The following is a 26,146-nucleotide window of genomic DNA, read 5'->3' as shown; positions in this document are numbered from 1 at the left end:
TCCCAAACGGTGGGTCGGGACCCATCTTTGGGTTGCGGACAATTTTTTTCTCCTACATTCAAAATGTATTATTTCAAAAGATTTTAAAAAGTTTACATTTTTCAAAGGTATTTCATAAATAAAAGGAAAACAATCTAATAAGTTCCATAAATATAGAAATAAAACTAAAGTTTAAGAAGTAGTGAAAATAGCAGATCTACAAGCTCACAGAGCTTGTAGATCTGCTCAATTCTGGGCAAACGTCTAGTTTCTCTTTGGGGTCTCGAGCTAAAAAAAAAAACGTTTGGGGAACCACTGATATAAAAGGATAATGATGATGAATCTCCTCACGGCCCACCCAGTGGGGCCCCGGCCCACCCAGTGAGGCCCCGGGGGGCCCAAAGCTTTTAGTGGTGTGTTGCCTCCACTGCTCCACCCCCCCCACCCCCACCACACCCCCCCAATAACCCACCAGTGGGAGTGCTCCTCCAGCGTCTTGACGGGCTCATGGACGTTCCTCACGTCCCAGAACTTGACCTTGCAGTCGTCGCCGCAGCTGGCCAGGTAGTACTGACGGTTGGGGTTGAAGTCCACGTCACGCACCAGCTGCCCATGGGCACTCTCTATGCAGTAGATCTGACTGAGAGGGAGAGAGAGAGAGAGAGAGAGAGAGCAAAATGTATTAACCCATTCAATCCGGGAACACATCTGTGTCATTTTAGATTTTAGCTATAACCATTATTATATACTTTTGGCTATTAAAAAATTGCAGATATACAAGCTCATAGCGCGGCACTGAGTGCCGCGCTATGAGCTTGTAGATCTGCTATTTTTCTTTTAATCGTGAAAATGTGTGCAAATCTTTGAAAATGCTATATTTTTTATAACATGTAACTCAAATCTTTGCTTCTGGGGGAGGGGGGGGGGGGGGTCCCTGGAACTCAATATTTTGAGATGGGGGTCCGCAGCCAAATACATTTTGGGGGGTCCTTGTCATGAAAAAGTTTGAGCACCTCCATAGTATAGCAACATAAGTGTGAAGACTATTTGTAGATGCGTTCCAGATTGAATGGGTTAACACGGCATCAGCAATCTATTTGAGCCACTATTCAAAAATAGCAGATATACAAGCTCACAGCACATTACTTAGTGCCACAATAAGAGCTTGTACATCTTTTGTAAAAAAAAAATCTTTAAAGTATAAAAAAAACAATTACACAAATCTTCTCTTCTGGGGGTCATTTTTAGATGGGGGGGGGGTGTGTACGGCCAGAGGGAAAGGTGCACGACATAGAGAAACAGAGAGAGAGGAAAAGCAGACATCACAAGGAAGAAAAGAATGGAAGGTCGGGATCAGAAGGAAAGAGAGGGAGGTTTGATGGGGAGGAGGGGTGTAAAGGAGAGAGAGAGAGAGAGGGAGAGAGAGAGAGAGAGATAATGACAGGGGTGAGAGCAGGAGGGAGCAAAACGTGTGTGGGATGCAGATAAAGCGAGGGATCATGGGATAGGAGGAGAGAGAGAGAGAGAGAGAGAGAGAGAGAGAGAGAGAGAGAGAGAGAGAGATGGGGAAAAAGAGAGAGAGGTGTCCATAGCAGTGCTATACAACATTCTAGAGCAGGTTGAAGCAGGGCCACATCATATCGTCTCTGTCGGGTGGAAACCATTATGTCCAAAACTGTTACTTTTCAGGATTGAAATTCTAAAATAGCTGAAGTAGCAGATCTACAAGAGCTTGTGGATCTGCTACTTTTGATGATCAAGTAGTGCGTTACTTTATTTAAAAAACCCACAAAAATAATAAATATGGAGATAAGAGGTTTCAGCCTGACAGCAACGGCACGTTATTATTATTACATAAAGAACACAGCCTGAAACCTGTAGGGTTAGAGGAGAGGAGAGGAGAGGAGAGGAGAGGGGTTTCCTTCCGTCTCTCCTCCTCTCTCAGCTCCATTCTCCTCTTCTCCTATCCGCTATCCTCATCTCACCTCCTCATCTCGTCTACATCTCTCTTTTGTTTGCCTTCTCAGCTCCCAACCTGCTCTTTCATTATTATTATTTTAATACCACTCCCTGCTTCCCCCACTCTCCTCCTTCTCCTCCTCCTCCCTCTCCTCTCCTTCTCCTTCTCCTTCTCCTCTACTCTCCTCCTCTCTCCTGGGTGAGACTAGCACAGAGCTGTGTTTCTCCTTGTCTTTGTTCATCAGAGTGGAATGCCCCATGCGGTGCGCTGTCCCCCCGCTGCTTTGCCACCAGCAGCTACAGCCCCGGCTAGCCGGCCGCCCACTGATCTCATTAGGCAATTAACATGCTAATTAAAAATCTCATTAAAATAAGAGAGGTATACGAAAATGACCCGGGGCGGGACGCCGGGCTTCAATTAGGTCAAGACTACTCGTTCCACTGCCGCTGTGTGTATGTGTACGTGTGTGTGTGTGTGTGTATGTGTGTGTGTGTGTGTGTGTCATCAATGCCACTGGTCCGTGACATTGGTGTCATCAGTACGTGGGGCTTGGTAGACGGCACACGCTCACATTTAAGACGAGGCACAACGCCTCATGGGCGGGGCCTACCTGCACGTCCCGTGGTATAGCCTGGCATGGCCAGACTAATATCACTGCAAAGATATTAGTCTGGTGGGCGCCCGCTGGCCTAGCGGTCCAGGCGCATACCACATACGCTGGTAATACAGCTTGACAGTGAGTCGCGGGTTCGACTCCCGATACCGGCGACCTTTGCCGGTATCTCTCCCAGTTTCCTGTCAGCCTACTTTCCTGTAAAATAAAGGCATAAAAGCCCCCAAAAATAAAAGAGGGCGGATATAAAAAAAATATCCTCTGGTGATAAACCCATATTTGCATACTGGGCCCTGATTGGTCCCTCACTACTTCGGAGGGAGTGAAATCCAATCACAACTGAGCGGTGCCAGACCACATCTGCAAGTCAGTCTCTAAACACTTTAATCAACTCATGGATTGAAGCAAAAATAAAAATCATAGTTTCCGTTTACAGATATATCAGTATATTGTTTAAACTGATGCTAGTTTCCTGGTTTACCTGTGATCCTAGTTTACTGAGGCACTTTGTATGTGTTTACCATTATTACTTATATACCTATTTATCTGTTTACCTATTACTAGCTATTTATAAGTCTGCTAAATGCCTACATTGTAAATTGTAAATATACAGATATATTAATCTTTTTCCGGTGATAAAAGGACAGCTTGTGCGTTTTGGTCAGCTGCCTTATTTTCCCTAGAGAAAATATGGCAAATGTCCAATGGGCACAAGCTTAAAGTGCCACCACATGCTGACGTGTCATGGCGGCGGGTCATGGGATACACACACACACACAGACGTGCTGGGGATGCATTGGTCACATTCACACCTGAGGAGGCCCTGGAGCGCATACAGTATATGGGCTCAAAGATACCACAACACAGAGCGGGATAACAGGGACCTTCATTTTATTTCACTGTATGACAGTGAAACACACACACACACACACACACACACACACACACACACACACACACACACACACACACACACACACACACACACACACACACACACACACACACACACACACACACACACACACACACACACACACACACACACACACACACACACACACACACACACACACACACACACACACACATTCTGGGCCGATACAGATGTTTTAAATAACAATTTGGCCGATAGCCGAAACCGACATTTGTTTATTATGTTTTTGTAGTCATTCATTCCCCCTTTTGTGCCAAAAAAAACTTCATTATAAAAACAAGACCAGGAGACCTGGTTCTGCCAGACCCAAAATGAAGTCCTAGTATGTAACACACCTACAAACCACTTTATAACTGAAGTTCATGATGTCATGAATAGTTATGACGAAAGGGGACGTCACAAACCTTTTTTTGGCTGGGGCCGGAGGACCATTGACCCCTGCCCATGTATGGACGAAACAGATAAAAAAGCCTCATGTAAGCCCGACCCCTTGGGTCTGGCAAAAAACATAAAACATATCTGTTCAGCACAAAATGTACAATATTATATAACACAGTATATACCGTTGCTGTCGGGCAGTAACCGTGTTTACGTTTTTTCATAAATTAAATACAAGAGTGTCGCCCAAAAGTAGTGAAAGTAGCAGATCTGAGCTGGTAGATCGGCTATTTTCACCATTTTAAATTGTTTTTTAAAACAATAATAAAAAAAACGGCTTTGGATATACAAGGTTTCCATCCGACAGCACAGATATATATATATATATATATATATATATATATATATATACTGTATATACAGTATGTATGTTTCTATATGATAACCAACAGCATGCATTTCCTAAAAAAGTGCTCCATCGATCCAATAGAGCCCTTAACAGACGACGTCACACTGGTTCCAAACGTCATACTGGCTCCAAATGAAACCCATTCTGTCAGGTCTCGCTAGGGCGCGCCTCACTAGCCAACACACAAGAGGGGGTCGGGGTGCGCTGAAACCAGCGCACCCCGAAACAACAGGTTGAGAATTGATTGCAAGAAACAATCACCTGTGCGTTCAGTCTCAATGGGCCTCATGCAGCAATAAGTTCCTAATGTTTCCTCTTACATTTCTTCCTAAGTGAATTCCTAAGAGAAGTTGAGTCAGATTCATGAAACGTTCTTAAAAGGCAGAATTGTTCGTAACTATGTTCTTGATGATGATGAATCCCAATCCTCGTAACTTGAAGGGGTGTGCCAGTTCATCCTAATTACCATAGGGAGCCGCCCCACCAATCCCCATATAAGGCATGACTGCATGGCTCTGCCTGCAGTCACACCTGTGTGTGATTGCTGCACACGGAAATCACAGGAAATCACACACAGAAACAGAGAATGAAGTAAAGAATACCTAAACTATGGTGGAACACCAGACTCCAAACATAAAAATAAATACATTAATAGTTATGTGGAGGTATTTCTGAAGTGAACAGCAAATTATTTTATTTAATTAATGAATGTATTTTATTATTTCTCTCACATTAATCAACATATCACCACTAGACATCAATGTACATTTGCTGAAATTAGCTGTTAAAAATGTTATCCATATTTCATGTTCAGGAGTAGCGTTAGTAGTGGATATAAAACATTTTATTACTGAAAGCTGGTGGGTGGATATGGAGGGTCTTTAAGGTAGCAGCTGCTTGGTATGTAATGGGGTGGAAATAGGGGTGTGGTGGGTGATATGGTGGTGCAAGGAGGGGTGTAGGGGGCTATGTGGGGGGGATGGGTATGACGGGTGGGTATAGGGGGGCTTTCAGGTAGGAAGGGGACTGGAAAATGGGGGTGTGGCGAATGTCGGGGATATGGGGTGGGGGTATGGGGGGTGATGAGGTGGGGAGGGTAGGGGGTTATGGGGTAGGTATGGGGCTTGGGCTTCAACTCAACCGGGTCCGTTTGGGTTAGATTGTAATTTCAGACCCGTCTCAAACATTTTCATGTCAAGGACCCCCAAATTGACATGCATTTGGCTGCAGACCCCCACCTGAAAATATTTTCTGCCAGGGAAAATGTTTCAAGATTTATCAAAATGTCTCGAAAATAGCCGATCTACAAGCTCAAAATGGCCAGTAATGGGACGTGTTGTGAGCTTGTAGATCGGCTATTTTCAAACAAAGTATAAAATAAGGTTAAAGTGATTAAACTGTTCTTTGTTTGCTGTGGACCCCCTGAAACACCCTGAAGGACCCCTGGGGGTCCCCAGACCACACTTTGAGAACCACTGCTCTAAAGATATGATAAAAATATTATTGCAATTTAAATCCTATATTATACAACTGTAGAATTGAAGAAACTTCGAGAATTAATTATTTTTGCACAAATATGTCACACTTAAGAACTCAAAGGCCAGCCTAAGAGTGCTCATCAGTGTGTGTAGATTCTGTTCTTACCTGAGAACAGATCACAGCTAAGAAAACATTGGAGTATACCAAAATCTTCTTAAAAACCTCTTAAATGGGTCTAAGAAAAAAAATCCTCTTAAGAAAGTGTGCGTAGATTCTGTTCTTACCTAAGAACAGATCACAGCTAAGAAAACATTGGAGAATACCTAAATCTTCTTAAAAACTTCTTAAGTGGGTTTAAGAAGAAATTTCCTCTTAAGTACCGTTGCTGAATGAGGCCCAATGTTAGTAAACAAATAATTTGTCTATACAACCTTCCTGTTTCAACTTAACCCGTTAAAACGGGGAACGCATCTGTGTAACCAAGTAAAGCATTATTTTATACTTTGGCTATTGAAAAATAGTAGATATACTATTTTTTTAAGAATTGTGGAAACATTTTGAAAATCTTTGAATATATACATTTTTAAAGCAAACATTTTTAACTAAAATCTTTGCTTCTGGGGGGGTCCCTTGTACGAAATATTTTCAGATGGGGGGGTCCGCGGCCAAATACATACAACTTTGGAGGTCCTTGACATAAAAAAGGTTTGAGCACCACGGATATAGAAACATACGTTTTTCAGAAAACTGCTAGGATTTAGAGGACATCTGTAGAATGGGAAGCTCAGGCCTTAATGGGTTAAAATGATTTCATTTCATTCTCAGGTGGGGGATATTTCATATTTACAGTCCTCCCTCCTCCCTCCCTGTGGCCTCTCCCTGCCACCTTCTCTCTCCCTCTGTCACCACCTCTCCCTCGCTCTCTCTCTCTCTCTCTGGCTCCAAGGTAAGAGGCGTGACCCCAGGCTGTAGGGTGGCGGGGTGTTAAAACTCAACCCCACTGCGTGAAGGAGGAAATGGAGCAGGAAATTGGGTTAGTTTCACCGTTTCCCCCTCTCTCTCTCTCTCTCGCTCCCATGTCTCCAAACACACCCTCCTCTTCCTCCACACGCATGTCTGTGCATGCAGTGCAGGCATGGGGGACAGGCACGCACGCGCGCACACACACACACACACACACACACACACCCCTACGTCCCAGGACTCTACACCATTTACTGGACGAGGAAGTGTGTGTGTGTGTGTGTGTGTGTGTGTGTGTGTGTGTGTGTGTGTGTGTGTGTGTGTGTGTGTGTGTGTGTGTGTGTGTGTGTGTGTGTGTGTGTGTGTGTGTGTATTTGGGGGAGGAAAGGCCAGCCTCCAGACAGTGTGTAGGGGATTATGGGTGCTGGACGGCCTAAGCCTGCAAACACACTGAATCTAGAGTCATCCAGCCAAGCTAGGCTGGAGGAGGGGGGTGGGGGTATGGGGGGGTATTACACACACCGTTAGGTACACAGTACACACACATCAAAACACACAAACAGGAAATAAACAAACTCGCGCGCACACACAAACACACACACACACACACACAGTACTGTATATACGTGCGTGAAGATAGAGGAAGATGTAAATAAGTAGAAGGGCAGGTACAAAGATAGAAAAAAAACGTCAGACTACACACAGGATACACTCACGTGCACACACACGTACGCAGAGGCACACACACGCACGCGCGCACACACACACACACACACACACACACACACACACACACACACACACACACACACACACACACACACACACACACACACACACACACACACACACACACACACACACACACACACACACACACACACACACACACACACACACACACACACACACACACACACCCTCCTGGCTCTCTGGCTTAGTCTGGGTGATAAATCGCTCTGCTGAGGGGATCGACTGGAACTCACACACACACACACACTCAAACACACACACACACACACACACACACACACACACACACACACACACACACACACACACACTCCTCTGTTTCTATGGCAACCGCTGTGGGGTGGGTGGGTGGGAGGAGGAGAGGAAAAAGGAAAGACAAATGGAAAGAAGAGGGTAATGATTTCATCGCTGATCAGAATTAAATCCTGGCTCAGAGACGAAGGGGGGTGGGTGAGGGGGGGGGCAGCCTGGCACACAACCAGGCATGGAGGAAAGGCCACCGAGTAGCGCATGGGAGGGGGAAGTCTGTCCATGCATAAAAGAAAGGGATCATCGGATCATCAGTCGGTTCTCAAACTGTTTGATTTCATTTCCAAGACCCCTCGTATCTCCTTATTTCAACTTTTTATGTTTTTTGTTTCGTAAATTAACGCCCTACTTCATCATACAAGAGTGTCGCACAAAAAGTAGTGGAAAATAGCATATCTACAAGCTGGCAGTGGCGGCGCACCCGTGAGCTTGTACATAGTCCGTTGGGGAAGTGGGTGGAGGAAGTGCTTGAACGAAAGCGGCCGTACCACAATGTAGAAATACTCTTAACCCACTAAGACCTTCTACAAAATGTCTTCTAAATCCTAACAGTTTTCTGATAATCCTATGTTGCTATATCAGGGGTTCTCAACTTTTTAATGTCAAGGACCCCCAAAATTACATGTATTTGGCTGCAGACCCCCATCTCAAAATGTTTTGTTCCAGGGACCCCCCAGAAGCAAAGATTTGAGTTACAAATGTAAGCTTTAAAAATATACGTATTCAAAGATTTGCACTCATTTTCACGATTAAAAAAAAATTGCAGATCTACAAGCTCATAGCGCGGCACTCGGTGCCGCACTATGAGCTTGTATATCTTCTATTTTTGAATAGCCCAAAGTATAAAATAATGTGGTTAAAATCCATTTTACTCGAGTGAAAGGTCAACAAAAGTATTGGCATCAGAACGTGCTATACAGTGGCAAACGTACGTGCTCATCATGCAGAACGGCTCATTCCACAATCATCATTGGATTTTGTAATTAGCGATGCATTAATTAACGTGTTCATCGCCTTAACCTGTTCAATCCGGGAAGGCATCTCTGTCATTTTAGATTCCTTTGGCTATTCGAAAATAGCAGATATACAATGAACTTGTAGATCTGCAGTTTTTGAAAAATCGTGAAAATGTGCGCAAATCGTTGAATATATGTTTTTTAAAGCGAACATTTGTAAAATATTTTGTTTCAGGGACCGCCAGAAGCAAAGATTTGAGTTACAAATGGCTTTAATAATACATATAATGAAAGATTTAAAACAAAATAGCAGATCTACAAGCTCATAGTCCGGCACCGATGCGCTTGTACTGTATATCTGCTATTTTTTAATAGCCAAAGAAATCTAAAATGACAGAGATGCGTTGCCGGATTAAATGGGTTAATGTTGCAGCTGGTATAAAGGTGGGGCTGGTGTTAATGGCTTTATGTGCTGCTGGGTAGCTTAACTTTACAATAATACAACACCGTTTATCAGTTAATGTACGTTTTGTAATAATAATCTAAATCTGCAAACTAGTAAGCTGTCGAAATTGTAGTGGAGTCAAAAAATAAATACAATATTTGCCTCTGAGAAGCAGTGCAGTAGTAGTATGAAGTATCGAAAAATGAAAATACTCAAGGAAAGTAGAACTACCTTTAAATCGTTGCTTTTTGTGTTTTTTCGTAAATGCATGCCCTACTTTTAATTTCACGGTCATACTACAGCGTCACACAAAAGCATCAAAGTAGCAGATCTTCGCACCGCGTTTTGCGCTTGCAGTCAGATCTGATACTTTTGATACTTTTGAATTAGGTTTTGGACATATGAGGTTTCCACCCGACAGAGACGAAATGGTTACTTAATGTTAGTGCTTTGCCGTTTCTTTTTTGGGGTTGTTTGACTGTTGATTATTTTACTCATTTGCTTTTTTTTTTTTTTTTTGACATCTTATGTTTTATGTTTTTAAACCTGTAAAGCACTTTGTGACTGTGAAAGGTGCTCTATGAATAAAACTTACAGTACCTGAGTAAATGTACTTATTTACTTCCTACACATCTAAATACAATCACTTCAGTAATAACGAAACAGGAAAAGGATTGCTAAAGGAAAAGTTCACCCAAAAAAAATTACTTCAGGAATCACTCACTCGCCCCAAGTCTTGAATTCATGGGGATTTCTTTCTTCCTGAGCCAATAATCCAATATTTGATGACGCAGGAGCAGTAGGAGGCCAGGGCAAAACTATATAAAAAAAAAAAATCTAAACTAATAAAACAACTCTCACAGTGTAATCACTGGAAGGCCTGCTGATGATCCAGGTTTCAAAGAGAATGTTTTAAATATAGTTTTGCTCTCGTTAAGATTGGCCTCCTGTTAACTTAAATTAGCCAAATATTAGATTATTGGCTCAGGAATGTGCCAAAAAATAATAATAAAAAAAAATACATCCATCAATTCAAGGCTTTATGGGGTGAGTAATACATATTTTGCGGTGAACTATTCCTTTAATTTAACTCTGAGAGGGTAGAGATCGCATAGCCCTTAACCACTTAACCGGAGTCCATCAGGGCTCTATGGTAGTGTCTTTTCTGTTTTCAGTTATTGTGGGGAAAGCTTTCGCTGAAAATAGCCGATCGACAAGCTCACAACGCGTCGCAGCACGATGCGTTGTGAGCTTATCGATCCGCTAACACGTCAAACAAAACGTATTCGTCGTTCATTCGTAAACGAAAGGGAAAAAAATGCAAATTTGGTCCGATTTTCCTTATCTTTTCCGTTATGAAGGTTATGACGTCTGGTGGCAGGGTTTGCCATCTCTCTGTGACATCGTGAAAAGGTTACCTAAGATTGATCGTCTTGACAGTCTCGGGGTTAAGAAAGGTCAGCTTTAAATCAGCACGTCGGCATATGTGGAATATTACTATTTCAAAAAGTGGGGAAAAATTACAGGAGATAACAGTAGACACTTTTTTGCATAATGGCCCTGTATTTGAATGTGAAATAGGATACTCCTAATAGCTAACACGTTTGCATAATGGCGGGCGTATTTGAATATGTGAATAAAATATCATACGGAAGGTTTTCTTTATTTATTTCCTTTTTTTGCATAATGGTTTACCTTGGGTTCCCTGTAGCATCAGTGAATACTCCTTCAGTGTTTTGTTTTTTTATCCGTTTGGTTACTTTTGAGTGTACAAAGGTAACCAAAAAATGGTCCCTGCGAGAGTATTGCAAGTGGGCCCCCAAATAATTGGTGAAACACTACAGAGTGTAGCAGGAGTTAGTACCAGGAGTCTCCCTGTCTCTCCAGCTCTTTATTAACCCATTATTAAGACCTGAAGCCGATTCTACAAATGTCTTCTAAATACCAACATTATTTTGAAAAAAAAAAACGTATGTTTCTGTATCAGTGGTGCTCAAACTTTTTCAGTTCCAGGGACAAAGATTTGAGTTACAAATGTTTGCTTTAAAAATATATATATTCAAAGATTTGCACACATTTTCACGATTTAGAGCGTGCACCGAGCTCATAGCGTAGCAGTGCTGGAGTGCCGCGCTATGAGCTTGTAGATCTGCTATTTTTGAATAGCCAAAGTATAAACTAATGCTTTTTAGCTCAAATGAAAAAGTGACACAGATGCGTTCCAGGTCTTAATGCGCCAAACAGAAAACGCATTTTCAGGTCAGGATACCAATGTTGTCCAATCAGGATACAGATTAAACAAGTAACATTGGAAGTGATGACACAAGGAAATTAGCAGACACAATTGGAAGTGGAACACTAGAAAAAATAAGCTGATAAATGGGTACTCTCTCCTGATTGGCTGAAATTTTGTCACCAACCTGAAAATGTATTTTCGATTTATTAAAGAACAGGAGAGACAGGGAGATGCCTGTTACTGAACAAACACTATAGCAATGATTACTATCACAATATAGAGCTTTAACCTGATAACAAATAACTTTTTTGTTTTAACCTAAGGCCGATTGTACAAATGTCTTCTAAATCCTAACAGTTTTCTGAAACTTATGTTGCTATAATATCAGTGGTTCTCAAAAAAATTCATGTCAAGGACCCCGATCTCAAAATATTTTGTTCCGGGACCCCCCCCCAGAAGCAAAGATTTGAGTTACAAATGTTCGCTTTAAAATATATATATATATTCAAAGATTTGCACACATTTTAGCAGCACAAAATAGCAGATCTACAATCTCATAGCGCGGCACTCGGTGCCACGCTATGAGCTTCTACATCAGCTATTTTTGAATAGCCAAAGTATAAAATAATGGTTCAAGTGGTTAAAATCTAAGATGCTTATCAGATGCTTTCCCGGTCTTGATGGGTTAACCAAAAAAATCACTTACCCTACCTTAATATTAAAAAAGTGATACCATTAATAACTTAAAAGTACACAAGGTTAATTCCAAGGCGGAACATGATCGATTGATTGACCATAAAAAAATATTTAAAATGCTCTGAAAATGCCCACCAATCTGACCACTGAACACGCTAGCCGTGTTAAGTGGTAGATGGGTGGGCCGTGAAAGCTTTCAATATTTTCCAGTGGGCCCTGCTCCACAACAGATTGCGAACCCATTGCCTTACAGCATTGGTTCCACTGCCTCAAAGGTCTATTCGTTGTCCTTAGTGGTTATTTTTTGTATCCATTTGTAACTCTGAGAGTTGTACGAATGCAACCACACGGACCCGTGCTAAGGATTTTTAGCATGGTGTTTCAGATGGTTTCTTACAGAATAGAAGAGGGTCTGCTGTCTGCCTGGTTGAGGGGTTTCTGACAGTCGTCAGTGTAAGAGGAAGACAGCTGGCTTTTAACCTGGGCTCTGAAGGGGCCAAACAGCACCGCTATCAATCACCACTTCTCTGTTCCCCTTTCCATCTGCTTTCTCACTCACTCACACACACACACACACACACACACACACACACACACACACACACACACACACACACACACACACACACACACACACACACACACACACACACACACACACACACACACACACACACACACACACACACACACACACACACACACACACACACGTTTGAATGACTATACTTTTGAGGACATCAACACATTGAAAGTAGCAGAAAAATAGCAGAAACAATATCACTTCTAAAAAGCTCACAAAAACCATTGAGATGTGAGCTTGCAGAGCAGTATAAAATAGGGAAAACTCTAACCCCAACCCCTTAACCTCTAAATGTCTAATACTAACCATAATTTGAATCTTTTTTTTCTCTCCATTTTTTTCTCTCTTTTTTTTTACTTTTTATTTACCTCCTTGTGAGGTCAAAGAAAATGTGTCCTCACAATAACAATTTCTTAAAATTCTACTATACTTGTGGGGACATTAGACCCTCACTAATATAGTAATACAACACACACACACACACACACTCCACAACAGGGGAGGTGTTGTGGAGCCATGCTTCACTGCAGCACAGCACTGCTTTTCAGTATGCACCCTGCAGTGCATGGTATGGCCGCAGGCCTGACAGCCTCTGCACGCTTCATTCTGTGTGTGTGTGTGTGTGTGTGTGTGTGTGTGTGTGTGTGTGTGTGTGTGTGTGTGTGTGTGTGTGTGTGTGTGTGTGTGTGTGTGTGTGTGTGTGTGTGTGTGTGTGTGTGTGTGTGTGCGCGCGCGAGTGTGTGTTTCCCCCATAATGTGGTCTGTTGGTGCAAACAGGAATTTGGGGGTGAAACACTATAAGAACATCCCTAGTGACACCCACGCACGCACGCACGCACACACACACACACACACACACAGGCACGCAGTACTGCAAACCTGTTAGCTAGCCTAATCAAGGTCTCAAAGCACCCAGTGCACCAGTGAATGCCATACTGTACTGTACACACTCCAAAAACTAATACAACGCTGTTATTGTCTCCGCCGAAGGTGGAGAATATGTTTTCGCTTTGTGTGAGCAAACATTGTTAGCCAAGCTAACATTGGGCAAGCTCCACGTGACACGTGTCAATTTGTTGACACCAATGCCTCTGATTGGCTAGAGGGACGCGTGACGAAATAAAATTCTATAAATAGGTGTGTCACTTCAAAAAGCCCCTACTTTTTGAAGTGAGGTAAAACAGGATCAATCAGACTTGATTGGAACAGTACCTTCAGTAAGTCCAAGTCACCCGTCTGTGCGTGTGTGTTTCCCTCTGAGAACACCTAACATTGGTCAAGCAAAGGCGCAGAAGGCCAAAGCTAAGAAAGCATACTCATCTACAATTGTAACGTAGAAGAGGACTAGAGTTGAAATGATCCCACAACAAAGCCGAACTCTTAATACGTGTCAATATGTTGACATCAATGTCTCTGATTGGCTAGAGGGACGCATGACGAAATACAATCCTATAATAAAAAGGTGTGTCACTTCAAAAAGCCGTTTACGTTTTTGAAGCGAGGTAAGACAGGATCAATCATGATAATCATGATAATATAATTGCTATAGTCTGCTGGCGGAGACTTGTGCTCCGAGGAGCACATTTTCTAGTTTCATTATTATTCTACAAACACATCAGGACGTTGTGAAAGAACGTTGGGAGAATTTATGCTTTCTATTTTTGAGGACGGCCGAATGACAGGTGCAATTACAGATGATGCTAGCATAAAACATAATCATTTCCTTCCCTCAAGAATGCAAACATTATCAGATTTTGTAAAACAGCCAAATCCTGAGGGTGGATTTAACTCAGAGAGTAAAAAGGGACTCTCAAAGGTCTTTTATGGGGATTCTGCTGTATAGTCTCTATATGGCTATTAAAGGTAGGGTAAGCGATATTTGTTTGTTTAAATGAGTGTTAAGTAAATATTCTGATAGTACTCATTGCTATATAATGTAGAGTGTTTGTTCAGTAACAGGAGTCTCCATGTCTCTCCAGCTCATTCTTAAACAGAAAATGCATTTTTATCCAATCAGGATAGAGAACTCAGACACGATACAGATTAAACAACTGAAAATGAGAGTGATGACACAATTAACTGGAACTGGAACACTATAAAAGCTATGCAAAACGATGCTATGCTGATAAATGGGTACTCTCCTCTGATTGGCTGAAATTGGCAACCCACCTGTAGAGAGGGGGAGACCCCCTGTCACTGAACAAACACTCTATAGCAATGATTATTATCAGAATATAGAGCTTTAACCTAACAAAACATGTTTTGTTTGAACAGAAGAAATATCACTTACCCTACCTTTAATGTAAACTTTTATAAGGTACAGTTTCAAGTACACAATTGTTCCTTACTTAGATACATTTTTTGTTTTCAAATATGATGCTTTGTATGGTCCTGTTAATATGAACCTTCCAGCAATATCTTTAAAAGATGCATCATTATTAGTCCTCATTAGAGGATTATTAAGGCTGATTACAGTCAAATGTATCTATTTGTAACTGAAAGACAGTACACAATATCCATTTGGCTACATTTGTACCCTCTCAGAGTTCAATTAAGGATTGAGGATTGCATAGTGTTAGCTGTAAACATGTGGGCTAATTGGCCCTCATCATGCCAATGCTGCAAAGGTCTCTTACGCTACGCCTTTCTGTGACCTATGGCACGTAAAGCCCATGACCTTTTGAGAACATACAAATTACGCCCCAAATCACAACTTCACAACCATACAATAGGAAGCAGCGTATCGTCGCGGTCAGGCGGAAATCTTGCATCTCCATGTTTTAACGTTTTATGTTTTTGCGTAAATTAACGCCCTGTGTACGATGTAGTAAGAGAGTCGTGAAAATAGCAGAGCTTGTAGATCGGCTATTTTCACGATTTTCAAATGTTTTTTAAAACAATGATAAAAAAGGAACGGTTTTGGACAAGGTTTCCACCCCACAGCAACAATAATACGAAAGACCATTTTACACACTCGAGATACCTGAGCCGGATATTCCCGCCATTTACAAAACGCTGCATAATTCCATTAAGTACAAAATAGAACACGATCCATATAAGTTTAATAAACAGCTTCATCTCCGCACACAGAAAAAATCCTCAATGTTCTACTTATCCATTCGTAAACTCCAAAGAGTCAAACAAATGGAACCAAATGGACCCGCTTGCCTGCTTGCAGGTCCATTTGTTTCCAGTTCAGTTAGAGGGATTTAAAGGGATATTTCACTTTCAAACATCTAATTTTAAGGTCTATTCAGGCCTTTGTGAGCACCCGAGCCAGTTTATAAGTTGCTTGATTCAGTATTGAGATATTTGACATTCATTTTATCAGGAACACCCCCTTCCTAGACACACCCCCTTACCATTTTCACTTCAAACTCCATTTTAACTGTGATATATTCATCTAAAACACCCGTCCTTGGTTCTGGTGAGACTGATATTGTCACGTGAGGGGGCCGTGGTTTTTCCAATTACTTTTTCCATTTATTTTATTTTATCTTGTTCTATTTTTATTTTTATTTTTTTAAATAAATGAAAAAAGCAATTGAAAAAAAACACGACCCCCCCATGCATTAGAAGGACAATATCAGTCACCAGAACCAAGGACATGTGCTTTCATTGAATCATAACATTAATCTAAAATGGAGTTTGAAGTTACAAGGGGTTTGTGTAGGAAAGGGTCTGATAAAATGAATATCAAATATCTAAATTCTGAATCAAGCTACTTAAAAACAGTCTGGGGTGCTCACAAAAGCCTGAGAGCAGACGTCAAAATGACTCCAAACATGTCTGAAAGTGAAATATCACTTTAAGACGGAGGGATATTTTACAGTGCATTTCTTTGCGCTGTGGGAAGACAGCGGGGCTGGAGGAGCCTGTGCTATATCGTCTCTGTCGGGTGGAAACCTCATAAGTTAAAAACTGTTACTTTTCAGGATTCAAATGCAAAAACAGCAAAAGTAGCAGGTCGATCTGCCACTTTTGATGCTTTTGTGTGACGCTGTAGTATGATCACGTAGGGCGTTAATTTACGAAAAAACACAAACAGTTAAAATGTGGAGATAAGAGGTTTCTGCCCGACAGCAACGATATTCTCCAGGGTGTTGGATAACTAGCTGGAGGAGAGGCGGTATGTGGTGCTGTGTGCTGAGATGCTCTCCATCCCTCCCTCCCCCGTTGTCCTTGTTCTTGACCAGGGCAGGCTTGTTTGGTCTGCCTCGCTGTGTGACAAGCTCTGAGTCTATGGAGGGGAGGGGAGAGTGTGGGAGGGGAGGGGAGAGGAGAGGAGAGGAGAGGAGAGGAGAGGAGAGGAGAGGAGAGGAGAGCTAGGAAGCAGATTGTGAAGGGATAGAGACAAGAAAAGGAAAAGCTAGGAGAAAAGGAAAGGTGAAGAAGCGAGGAAAGGAGGCAATACATGTGTGTTTGCTCGCGTGTGTGTGCGTGCGTGTGTGCACGTGTATGAGAGTGTTTGGGGAGACACCTCAGAGGTCATCTGAGGAGCCACTGGACCGTGCTGAGAGGCTGCCATCACACAGCTGCCATACCAACTGTACACACACACACACACACACACACACACACACACACACACACACACACACACACACACACACACACACACACACACACACACACACACACACACACACACACACACACACACACACACACACACACACACACACACACAAACGATGACTCACTGAGCTCATTCACACTCACACCTTCCACTCACAACCCTTTTGCATTCACACTCTTCTCTTACTCTGTCCCCATGTATGAGCATGCATGTGCACGCGCACACACACACACACCCACACACACACACACCTTGTGTCCTTGGTATCATTGTGTTCGTGCCAAAGCTAAAACCTAATACATTCTCTCCTAGCATACATGCCACACATGTCTGACACAGAGGAATCTAAAGACATTCACCCATACAGCAGATGAAGTGTACATCTCAACAATGACAAGAAAGCAATACAGTAACTATAAAACCCTTTGTGTTTATTTAACTCTGAGAGGGTACAAAAACGGGTTCATTTGGTTATCTTTGTACCCTCTCAGAGTAATCTGATAAATGAACGCACACATTTTACAGTGTAAAGGCCAAATTCTTTTAACATTCAACATCAATCATTACTGTACAACGAAAGATATTTGTCCTATTATTTGTTGTATTCCATTCCATGTTTCTCACCTGTTGATGATGATGATAATGGTGATAACGGAATTCTTGCAACAACATAAAAAATACCCCTACACCCTTTTTTTTTTGACTGTAATCACAGAAAGGCATTAATCCTGATAAACTTGGCGTCATCAATGTGCATATCGTGCTTAAAGTTATACAGTGCAGGTCCACAAATAACGATTTTTAGCAGCCTCTGCTGGTCATTACCGTCACTGCAGGCCGTTTTCCTCTGTTACCCAGAATTCCATTTGTTTTCACCGGAAGACAGAAGCGTTTCAAAAAGCATTCTTTTAATTGTTTTATACGATCTGTGGATCGTTTCTCTTAGCCAGCGGAGCTTTAGTTACCGTGAACTGTGTTTTATTTTTCTGTTGTTTATCGATCTTCAAATCATACAATCTCTTAAAATCAGCGTGAGATTCCCTTTTGTTATTAGCGCGGTAGTTCCTGGCCAAACAGGAAACCGGTGCGGTAGTTCCTGGCCAAACAGGAAACCGGTGCATTTCCGCTTCCGTTTTCCAGCTACATGACGTAATTTTCGCGGGAAAGACACCCCTATCACCGTTCAATAGAAAATATATGTATAAAAGGCTTTCGGGGGTGAAATTCATGGAGTGGGTGTTGTGAAACTTTTGCCACTCACAAAAGACAATTTAACTTTAGTTTTGTTGAAAAAGTTACCTAGTATTACTTTAATCTTTATATTGTTGTAAATAGTCACGGCCCTTAGCCCCCTCTGGTGGTACAACATTGTGGTGAGTGGTGACGTTAGTTAGATTTTCATCTTAACGTAATCACGTTTATGATCATTATCAGAGATGTTGCGTTGCCGCCCTGTATGTTCTGCTCGTGCCCAGAGCCAAACCAACACCTGAACCTAACACGCATCTTTAAAGGCACAGTATGTAACTTTGCCATGTTTATATACTGTGACAAAACAATATATACATTTTTGTCTCCGCCAGGTCAAAGCCATGATGGAATGATGATGTCAGTGTATCATCTGATCTTCATCTAGGCTCCTATCTTCTGCATCCAAGACATATTTTCACACCATCTCTCTCTCTCTCTCTCTCTCCCTCTCTCTCTCTCACACTCACACTCACCCCTCCCCTCTCTCAATCTCGCTGGCACTTTGCCGTTATCATAGCGATCGATAGCAAGGTGATTATTATTCCTGTAGCAGAGCCCACACACACACACACACACACACACACAGGCACATACACATTATTATGGTCACACAGATAGCGGAAACCTGCACACACATGCATACACACACACTCGATCGCACAAACACACAGGCACATACTATATTAGCGCATGAACACATGATTATATAGTCACAGAGATGTGGACACACACACACACACACACACACACACACACACACACACACACACACACACACACACACACACACACACACACACACACACACACACACACACACACACACACACACACACACACACACACACACACACACACACACACACACACACACACACAGGTCGTAAGGTCAGGCATTACATGGCGAGTGTGTGCTTGTACACACTCTCCATGTCAAACAGGACCATTAAGCCATTGTGTCTCATGCACTCTATCTTGTGTTAGAGAAAACTACAGGTACGTTTTAATTAGATCCGTGAACCACATCAAGGATGCAGGAAGGGCCGTTACGTAACAATGGGGGGTGGGGGGGGTGTTCAGAAAGACGCATTGCTGTCTTTGAAGGATCTACACGGTACTGATGATAGTCACTACAATGCATGCTGTGTGTGTTGACCCATTAAGACCTGAGGGCTGATTCTACAAATGCCTTCTAAACCAGTAGCTCACACTTTCAAGATTCTTCCAAAAAAAAAAATAGCAGATGTACAAGCTCGCAGCGCAGCACGAATGCGAGCTTGTACGTCTGCTATTTTTGAATAGCCAACGCAAAAATCTAAAATGACACAGATGCTTTCCCGGTTTTAATGGGTTAAAACACCTGTTAATGCACTGCTATAATGTGTATAATTCTCATGTTAAGGCCCCCAAATTGTGTATTTGGCCACGGACCCCCATCTTAAAAGATGTTGTGCCAGGGACCCCCATAGGAGAAGACTTCTATTAATAGAAATTATAATAGAAAAGGCTTGCGGGGGTGAAATTCATGGAGTGGGTGTTGTGAAACATTTGTCACTCACAAAAGATATACAATTTAACTTTAGTTTTGTTGAAAAAGTTACCTAGTATTACTTTAAACAAGAGGTGAATGGAGCAGAACATTTTCAAATCATCATATCTTGGGTTCTGAACATTTGTTTGATTTTTTTTTTGGACGTCTTAGACGTCCAGTGGCACAGGGTTTATGATACAACGGACGTCTTAGACGTCCAGTGGCACTGAATGAGTTAACCCATTAAGACCTTGAACGCATCTGTGTCACTTTAGATTTCTTTGGCTATTCAAAAATAGCAGATATACACCGATATACACAGAGTGCCGCGCTATGAGCTTGTAGATTTGCTATTTTTGAAAAATCATGAACATTTATTTTTTATATTTTTTTCCAAAAAACTGTTAGGATTTAGAATTTTTCTAGAAGCGGCCTCAGGTCTTAATGGGTTAACTCAATTTGCCGGGGACCCCCTGGTAACCTCTTCAAGAACCACTGGGGGTCCCCGGACCCCACTTTGAGAACCACTGCATTTGAGTGCCGTGTAGCATGAGGAAATAGATACAGTACATAATGTTTCATTCAAATCACAGACTCGAGCGTTGGTTAACAATACCGAGTATTTGCATTTTGTTTTACATTATGAGCTTGACCTTGGCCTTCACTGGCCTCCTAAAGATTAAAGCAGCACCAATAACGAACCTTTCCGATAATGGCAATTAAAACTCACTTTTGACGACCTTCGAACAAAGTTAACAATTCACGGTTTAACCCATTCAAACCTCTGTGTAACCACTTTAACCATTATTTTATACTTCGGCTATTTAAAAATAGCAGATATACAAGCTCATAGCGCGGCAGCGAGTGCCGCGCCATGAGCTTGTAGATCTGCTATTTTTGAAGAATCGTGAAAATGTGTGCAAATCTTTGAATATATATTTTATATACATTTAAAAAAAAACTTTTTTAACTGAAATATTTGCTTCCGGGGGTCCCTGGACCAACATATTTTGAGATGGGGGTCCGCGGCCAAATACAACACAATTTTGGTGGTGCTTGACATGAAAGACTTTGAGAAACACTGACGTAGAAATATAGGTTTTTCAGAAAACTGCTAGGATTTAGAAGACATTTTTAGAATCGGCTTCAGGTCGTACTGGGTTAAGCGTCCAGGCGCTCTTATCCAGGGAGACTATACAGTACGTGCGAGATCGTGTGAATGGCAGGAATCCAACAAACAACAGGGTAAACAGTCAAGAGAGCACTCGCCTTTCGACCACAAGGTCATAGGTTCGATCCCGGGCACCGCCAACTCAGCGTATGAGTAGCATGGCTGCGGTAAATACTGGGACCTGATGGTAGGTGTTGCGCTCCACCCCAGCAATCCATCTCCCAGGGGTCTATCTAGCGCCTTGTCAAACGGGGATAGAATACCGCGCTCTGGCTAATGTCGACAATAAGCCTCTCCGACCTACTTACACGTTTTTGACTGTGTGTGTACACATGCAGTCCTATTATAGACAGCCCTCAAAAAAAAAATTGCTAAAGTTTTTGCTATATATATAGCAACAATTAAAATGACTTGAAAGGTAAAACAACATACACGTGTAAGAGGTCTAAATTGGATGTTTGTGTGTTATAATTAACTTGATGATAATTTTTGGTCAAGCGGTATCTGTCCATCTCATCGATATATCGTCGCTGTCGAGCATACATTGACGCCCTACTTCGTGGTACAAGAGTGTCACACATAAGTAGCAAAAATATGAGATCTACAAACTCACATGTGTTGCGATGCATTATAAGCTTGTAGATTTTTTTTGTGGACACTTTTTTGTGTTTTTTCGAAAATTAACCCATTCACTGCCACTGACGTAAAAAACATATTTTTTTCCAATTACCAAACCTGCCTCTGACGTAAAAAACGTAATTTTGCAAAAAACGTTGATTTTAAAATATCTCACCGTCTTTCATCTCTCGCAGTGACACATTTTATTGTTGCACACCCGGATACGGAAATGACGTAAATCGGAAATTTTCGTTTCCGCCTGCTTCATGTTTAAGTCCCCCTCTAAAACGGCATTTTCTCGGCTTTGTTTTTCTCCGCCGTGGAACGCTGTTTAGAAACTGCTACTACTGCAAAATGGAATGTCGCAGATTGAAAATTTCTTCTCTGGGCCACTCACACAACTAACCTGTGTGTCTACAAACAGTTGAACACGCGATCATAAGGGATTTAGCGAGGTCTGTGGCGAGGTGAAAAAGTAAGTGAGTTTTCCGTTCACATGGCGATACATGGTGTTTTTACGCTGGGCTGCTGGACAGAGACTCCGCCCCGATCGGAATGTCTGTTGTCTGAGCAGCGTGGACGTATCGCTGGTGTGTTTAGAAACTATTGGACTTGCGATCATAATGAAAATGAAAAAAAAAAAAATGTGAAAATGCTAAAGTTATAAAAAACACTAAATCGCTGGCAGTGGGCAGAAATAAGTCTGGCATCACACTACAGCGCCAAAAGTAGCAGGTCCGCAAGCTCGAAACGCGGCACAAAGCCACACATTTCGAGCTTGTCGAGCTGTTACTTTAGCTGTTTTTTTTTTTTTATCCCGGCACAGTTTTGGACATGTGAGCTAGGTTTCCACCCGACAGAGGCGATACACTATACATTACATTACATTCATTTAGCAGACGCTTTTATCCAAAGCGACTTACAATAAGTGCATTCAACGCAGGTAGGGAACAAAACTACTAATCACCAGAAGTCCGAAGTGCATTTTCTGCTAAAACAAGCAACTAAGAGTATACCTAGCGCTAAGGTAAAAGTGCAATATATCAGCTACCTACTTTCTTAAACAGATGATACAAATAGCAAAATCAATGAGCAAGAGCTAAAACAAATAATATACTGTACACGTCTAAACATACACAAGTTAAGTTGGTTGAATGTAGCTCACCTCATGGTGCGCAGGTCCCAGCCGCGTATGGCCGTGTCGTTGGCGGTGGCTAGCTGGCTGCAGTTGTGATGCGGGCTCCACTTGCCGGAGGTGAACTTCAGCTGACCTTTGCCCTCCAGAGTTATAGTGCTGGAGATCTGGAGCCGCGGGGGAGATACAAGATGAATCTAATGAATAATTCTCATTATGAGACAAGAATCTCATCAAAATATCAACTAGTAATGAGCTCATCGACTGCAGCGACACGTCTGATACATTACTATTACTTTCACATGCTCTAGGTAGGTAGGTAGGTAGGTAGGTAGGTAGGTAGGTAGATAGATAAAGATTTTACTATTAACTGTGATATTAAAATGTCACAATTAATTAATTGTAGAGGCTCAGTATAATCTTGATTGAAAATAATAATAATTCTCTACTCATGTCCAAAAGAAATGTACTGTACATGGATGTTTAAATATGTAGCTTTTATCTACTTCCAAAGACATTTTATTTTGTATGTGGCTACTATACATTTTGATACTGTATTATTTGTGTTTTGAAAAGCAGCAATTAAAAGCCAACAAAGACATTTTGTGAGGAAAATATAATAAAACTTGTTTTCATTATATATATATATATATATATATATATATATATATATATATATATATATATATATATATAAAATAGTTATTTTCCTAATAAAGTAAAAAAAAAAAAATTGTTTTCTGTAAAGCGACTTTGAGTATCTACTGTACAACAGTGGTTCTCAAACGTCTTTATGTCAAGGACCCCCCAAATGATATGCGGACCCTCATCTCAAAAATATTTTGTGCCAGGGACCCCCAGAAAAGATGATATGTGTTAAAATGTTTGCTTTACAAATACATATTCAAAGATTTGCACATGATCATTTATTTTTTTGCAGAACTACAAGCTCCTTGCAAATGACCATGTATATCTGCTATTTTTGAATAGCCAAAGTATAAAGTATGGTTAAAATGATTGTGATGCTATATTAAGTACTTTTGCTGGGGACCCCCTGGTGCCCCCCCCACAAGGACCCCTGGGGGTCCCCAGATCCCACTTTGAGAACCAATGATCTAGAAAAGCATGTATCATTATTATCATAATTATTATTATAATCTTCCTGCAACGTGCGGTCGACACAAAGACCACACAATTCATTTGTTCAAAGAAGACGGCGCGCGCGGCCACAAAGAAAAGCCCCTCTTCAAGGTCAGAGCATTAACACGGTGGTGCCAGCTGACCGCGGCGCAGCGTGGCCTCACGCAGCATATGGATCGCTGTGTTCTGAATGCCTGACAGCACATGAGTGTTATTGACAGGAACCCATATGGTCCTACCCCCCCCCCCCCCCCCCCCTCCCACTCCAGGCGTGAGCAGACCCCGGAGGCAACGAGCATGTACCTGTCTCTGCTCCCTCCATCCCGCTGCTAAGTCAATGATGGAAGAAGTACTCCACTTTTCTTTTTTTTTACTCAAGTAAAAGTATCAATACCGCTGTAAGGTACTGTAGAAATATATAGACAACTAAAAAGATCCGGTATTAAAGATTTCACTTGAGTAAAAGTAGCAAAATATTTTTTTTTCTCCCAAATGTATAAAAAAAATAATTTGAAAATGGAAGATCTACAAGCCCACAACGTGTCGCAAGGACGAGGCGTTGTGAGGTTGTAGATCGGCTATTTCCCAAAATATACAGTATAGGGCTGAAGTGGTTAATGTATATTTGGTAATAATAATAAAAACTCAAATAAGTAACTATAGTAACTAAAGTTTTCAAATAACTGAGATGCAGTGGAGTAGAAAAAAATATAGACAATTGGAAGTACCTCAAAAAATAAGTCAAGTCACATATATTGCACATTTCATACGACAAGTGCATACTCAATGAGTTTCAAAAATATCAGCAATGACACAAAATGAACACAATTACATATATGAAACATAAGAATGAATTGAAATAAAATGATTGTCCAAATGTTTTTTTTTTTTTTTAATAAAATAATAATAACTACATACTTCAAACCTAGCTTAAAGCTTGTGAAAATAGGTACAGTACTGTAGGTATTTAGTTTGCTTTTAAGTACAACACTTAAGTAAATGTGTACTTGGTTCCTTTGCACCCCGCTGCTACTGTAAGTCAATGTTTTAGGCCCACTAACCTCTGCCTCACCTTGCTCCCATGGAGAGAGGATCTATACACTTCATCCCTCAGTGTTATCCACGCTTAAACGACTCAGACCGCAAAAACAACAAACCAATAAATAAAAAGCTCCTCCTTGGACTTCTAGTGATATTGTTTTAGTTGAAATAAGTGTTAAATAGCTCTATATTGTGCTAGTACTCATTGCTATAGAGCAGGTGTGGGCAGCATTTTTTCCCCCAGGGGGCCATACTGACTTTGATAAAGTGAGTGAAGAGCCACACGTTGGACTATTGAATTGAAACTTGAAACATATAGTGCTCAATTATGTTGAAACAGCATGAATTTGATACAATAGGGTAAACTTTCCTTTCTCCCCCTTTTTTTTTTTTTTACTGTATCACTCACATTATCAAACATATTGCATTATGTTACAATTATGGACCCATGGCAGAATGTTTCGCTGTTACAAACTTTTAACATTTGAGTACATACGGATGGAATATGGAATGCAGGTACGTATATACTCACGTTAGATAAATTTCCCTCAAAACCATTAAGATAATGCTGCCTTTTAAGATGTCGATTTTTGGGGGGGGTCATTTGTTTTTCTTTGAGGACTGAATTGAGATAGTCGAAGGGCCGGTTCCGGCCCAGGGGGCGGACCCGTGTAGAGTGTTTGTTCTGTAACAGGAGTCTCCCTGCCTCTCTAGCTCTTTATTGAACAGAAAATAAAAAAATCGGGACAACAATTTTATCCAGTCAGGAGAGAGAACTCGCACAGGACACAGGATAAACAAGTGAAATTGGAAGTGATGACGCAAATAAATGAGCAGCAGACACAATTGGAACTGGAACACTATCAAATTGTTCTGATAAGCTGATAAATGGGTACTCTCTCGTGATTGGCTGAAATTGGCAACCCACCTGAAAATGTATTTTCTGTTTATTAACTCTTACCCTGCCAGAGTTTTTTCAGAACA

At 41.5% G+C, this 26,146-nt stretch overlaps 1 protein-coding gene across 1 annotated transcript in view; it reads right to left on the bottom strand.

Annotated features, from left to right (window-relative positions):
* eipr1 (EARP complex and GARP complex interacting protein 1) overlaps positions 1-26,146 on the bottom strand; it is a 96,308-nt gene that overhangs the window by 14,502 nt on the left and 55,660 nt on the right. The window contains exons 6-7 of the mRNA XM_080413645.1: positions 23,012-23,148; positions 452-619 (exon numbers count right to left, since the gene is read on the bottom strand). Of these exons, the coding sequence (XP_080269771.1) occupies positions 452-619; positions 23,012-23,148 (305 nt within the window). The remainder of the gene's footprint in view (positions 1-451; positions 620-23,011; positions 23,149-26,146) is intronic.

This window comes from Gymnoscopelus braueri (genome assembly GCF_963280865.1).
Source record: "Gymnoscopelus braueri genome assembly, chromosome: 19".
Taxonomy (NCBI): domain Eukaryota; kingdom Metazoa; phylum Chordata; class Actinopteri; order Myctophiformes; family Myctophidae; genus Gymnoscopelus; species Gymnoscopelus braueri.
The sequence above is the reverse complement of the archived record's forward strand: the minus strand, read 5'-3'. Positions and strand labels throughout refer to the sequence as shown.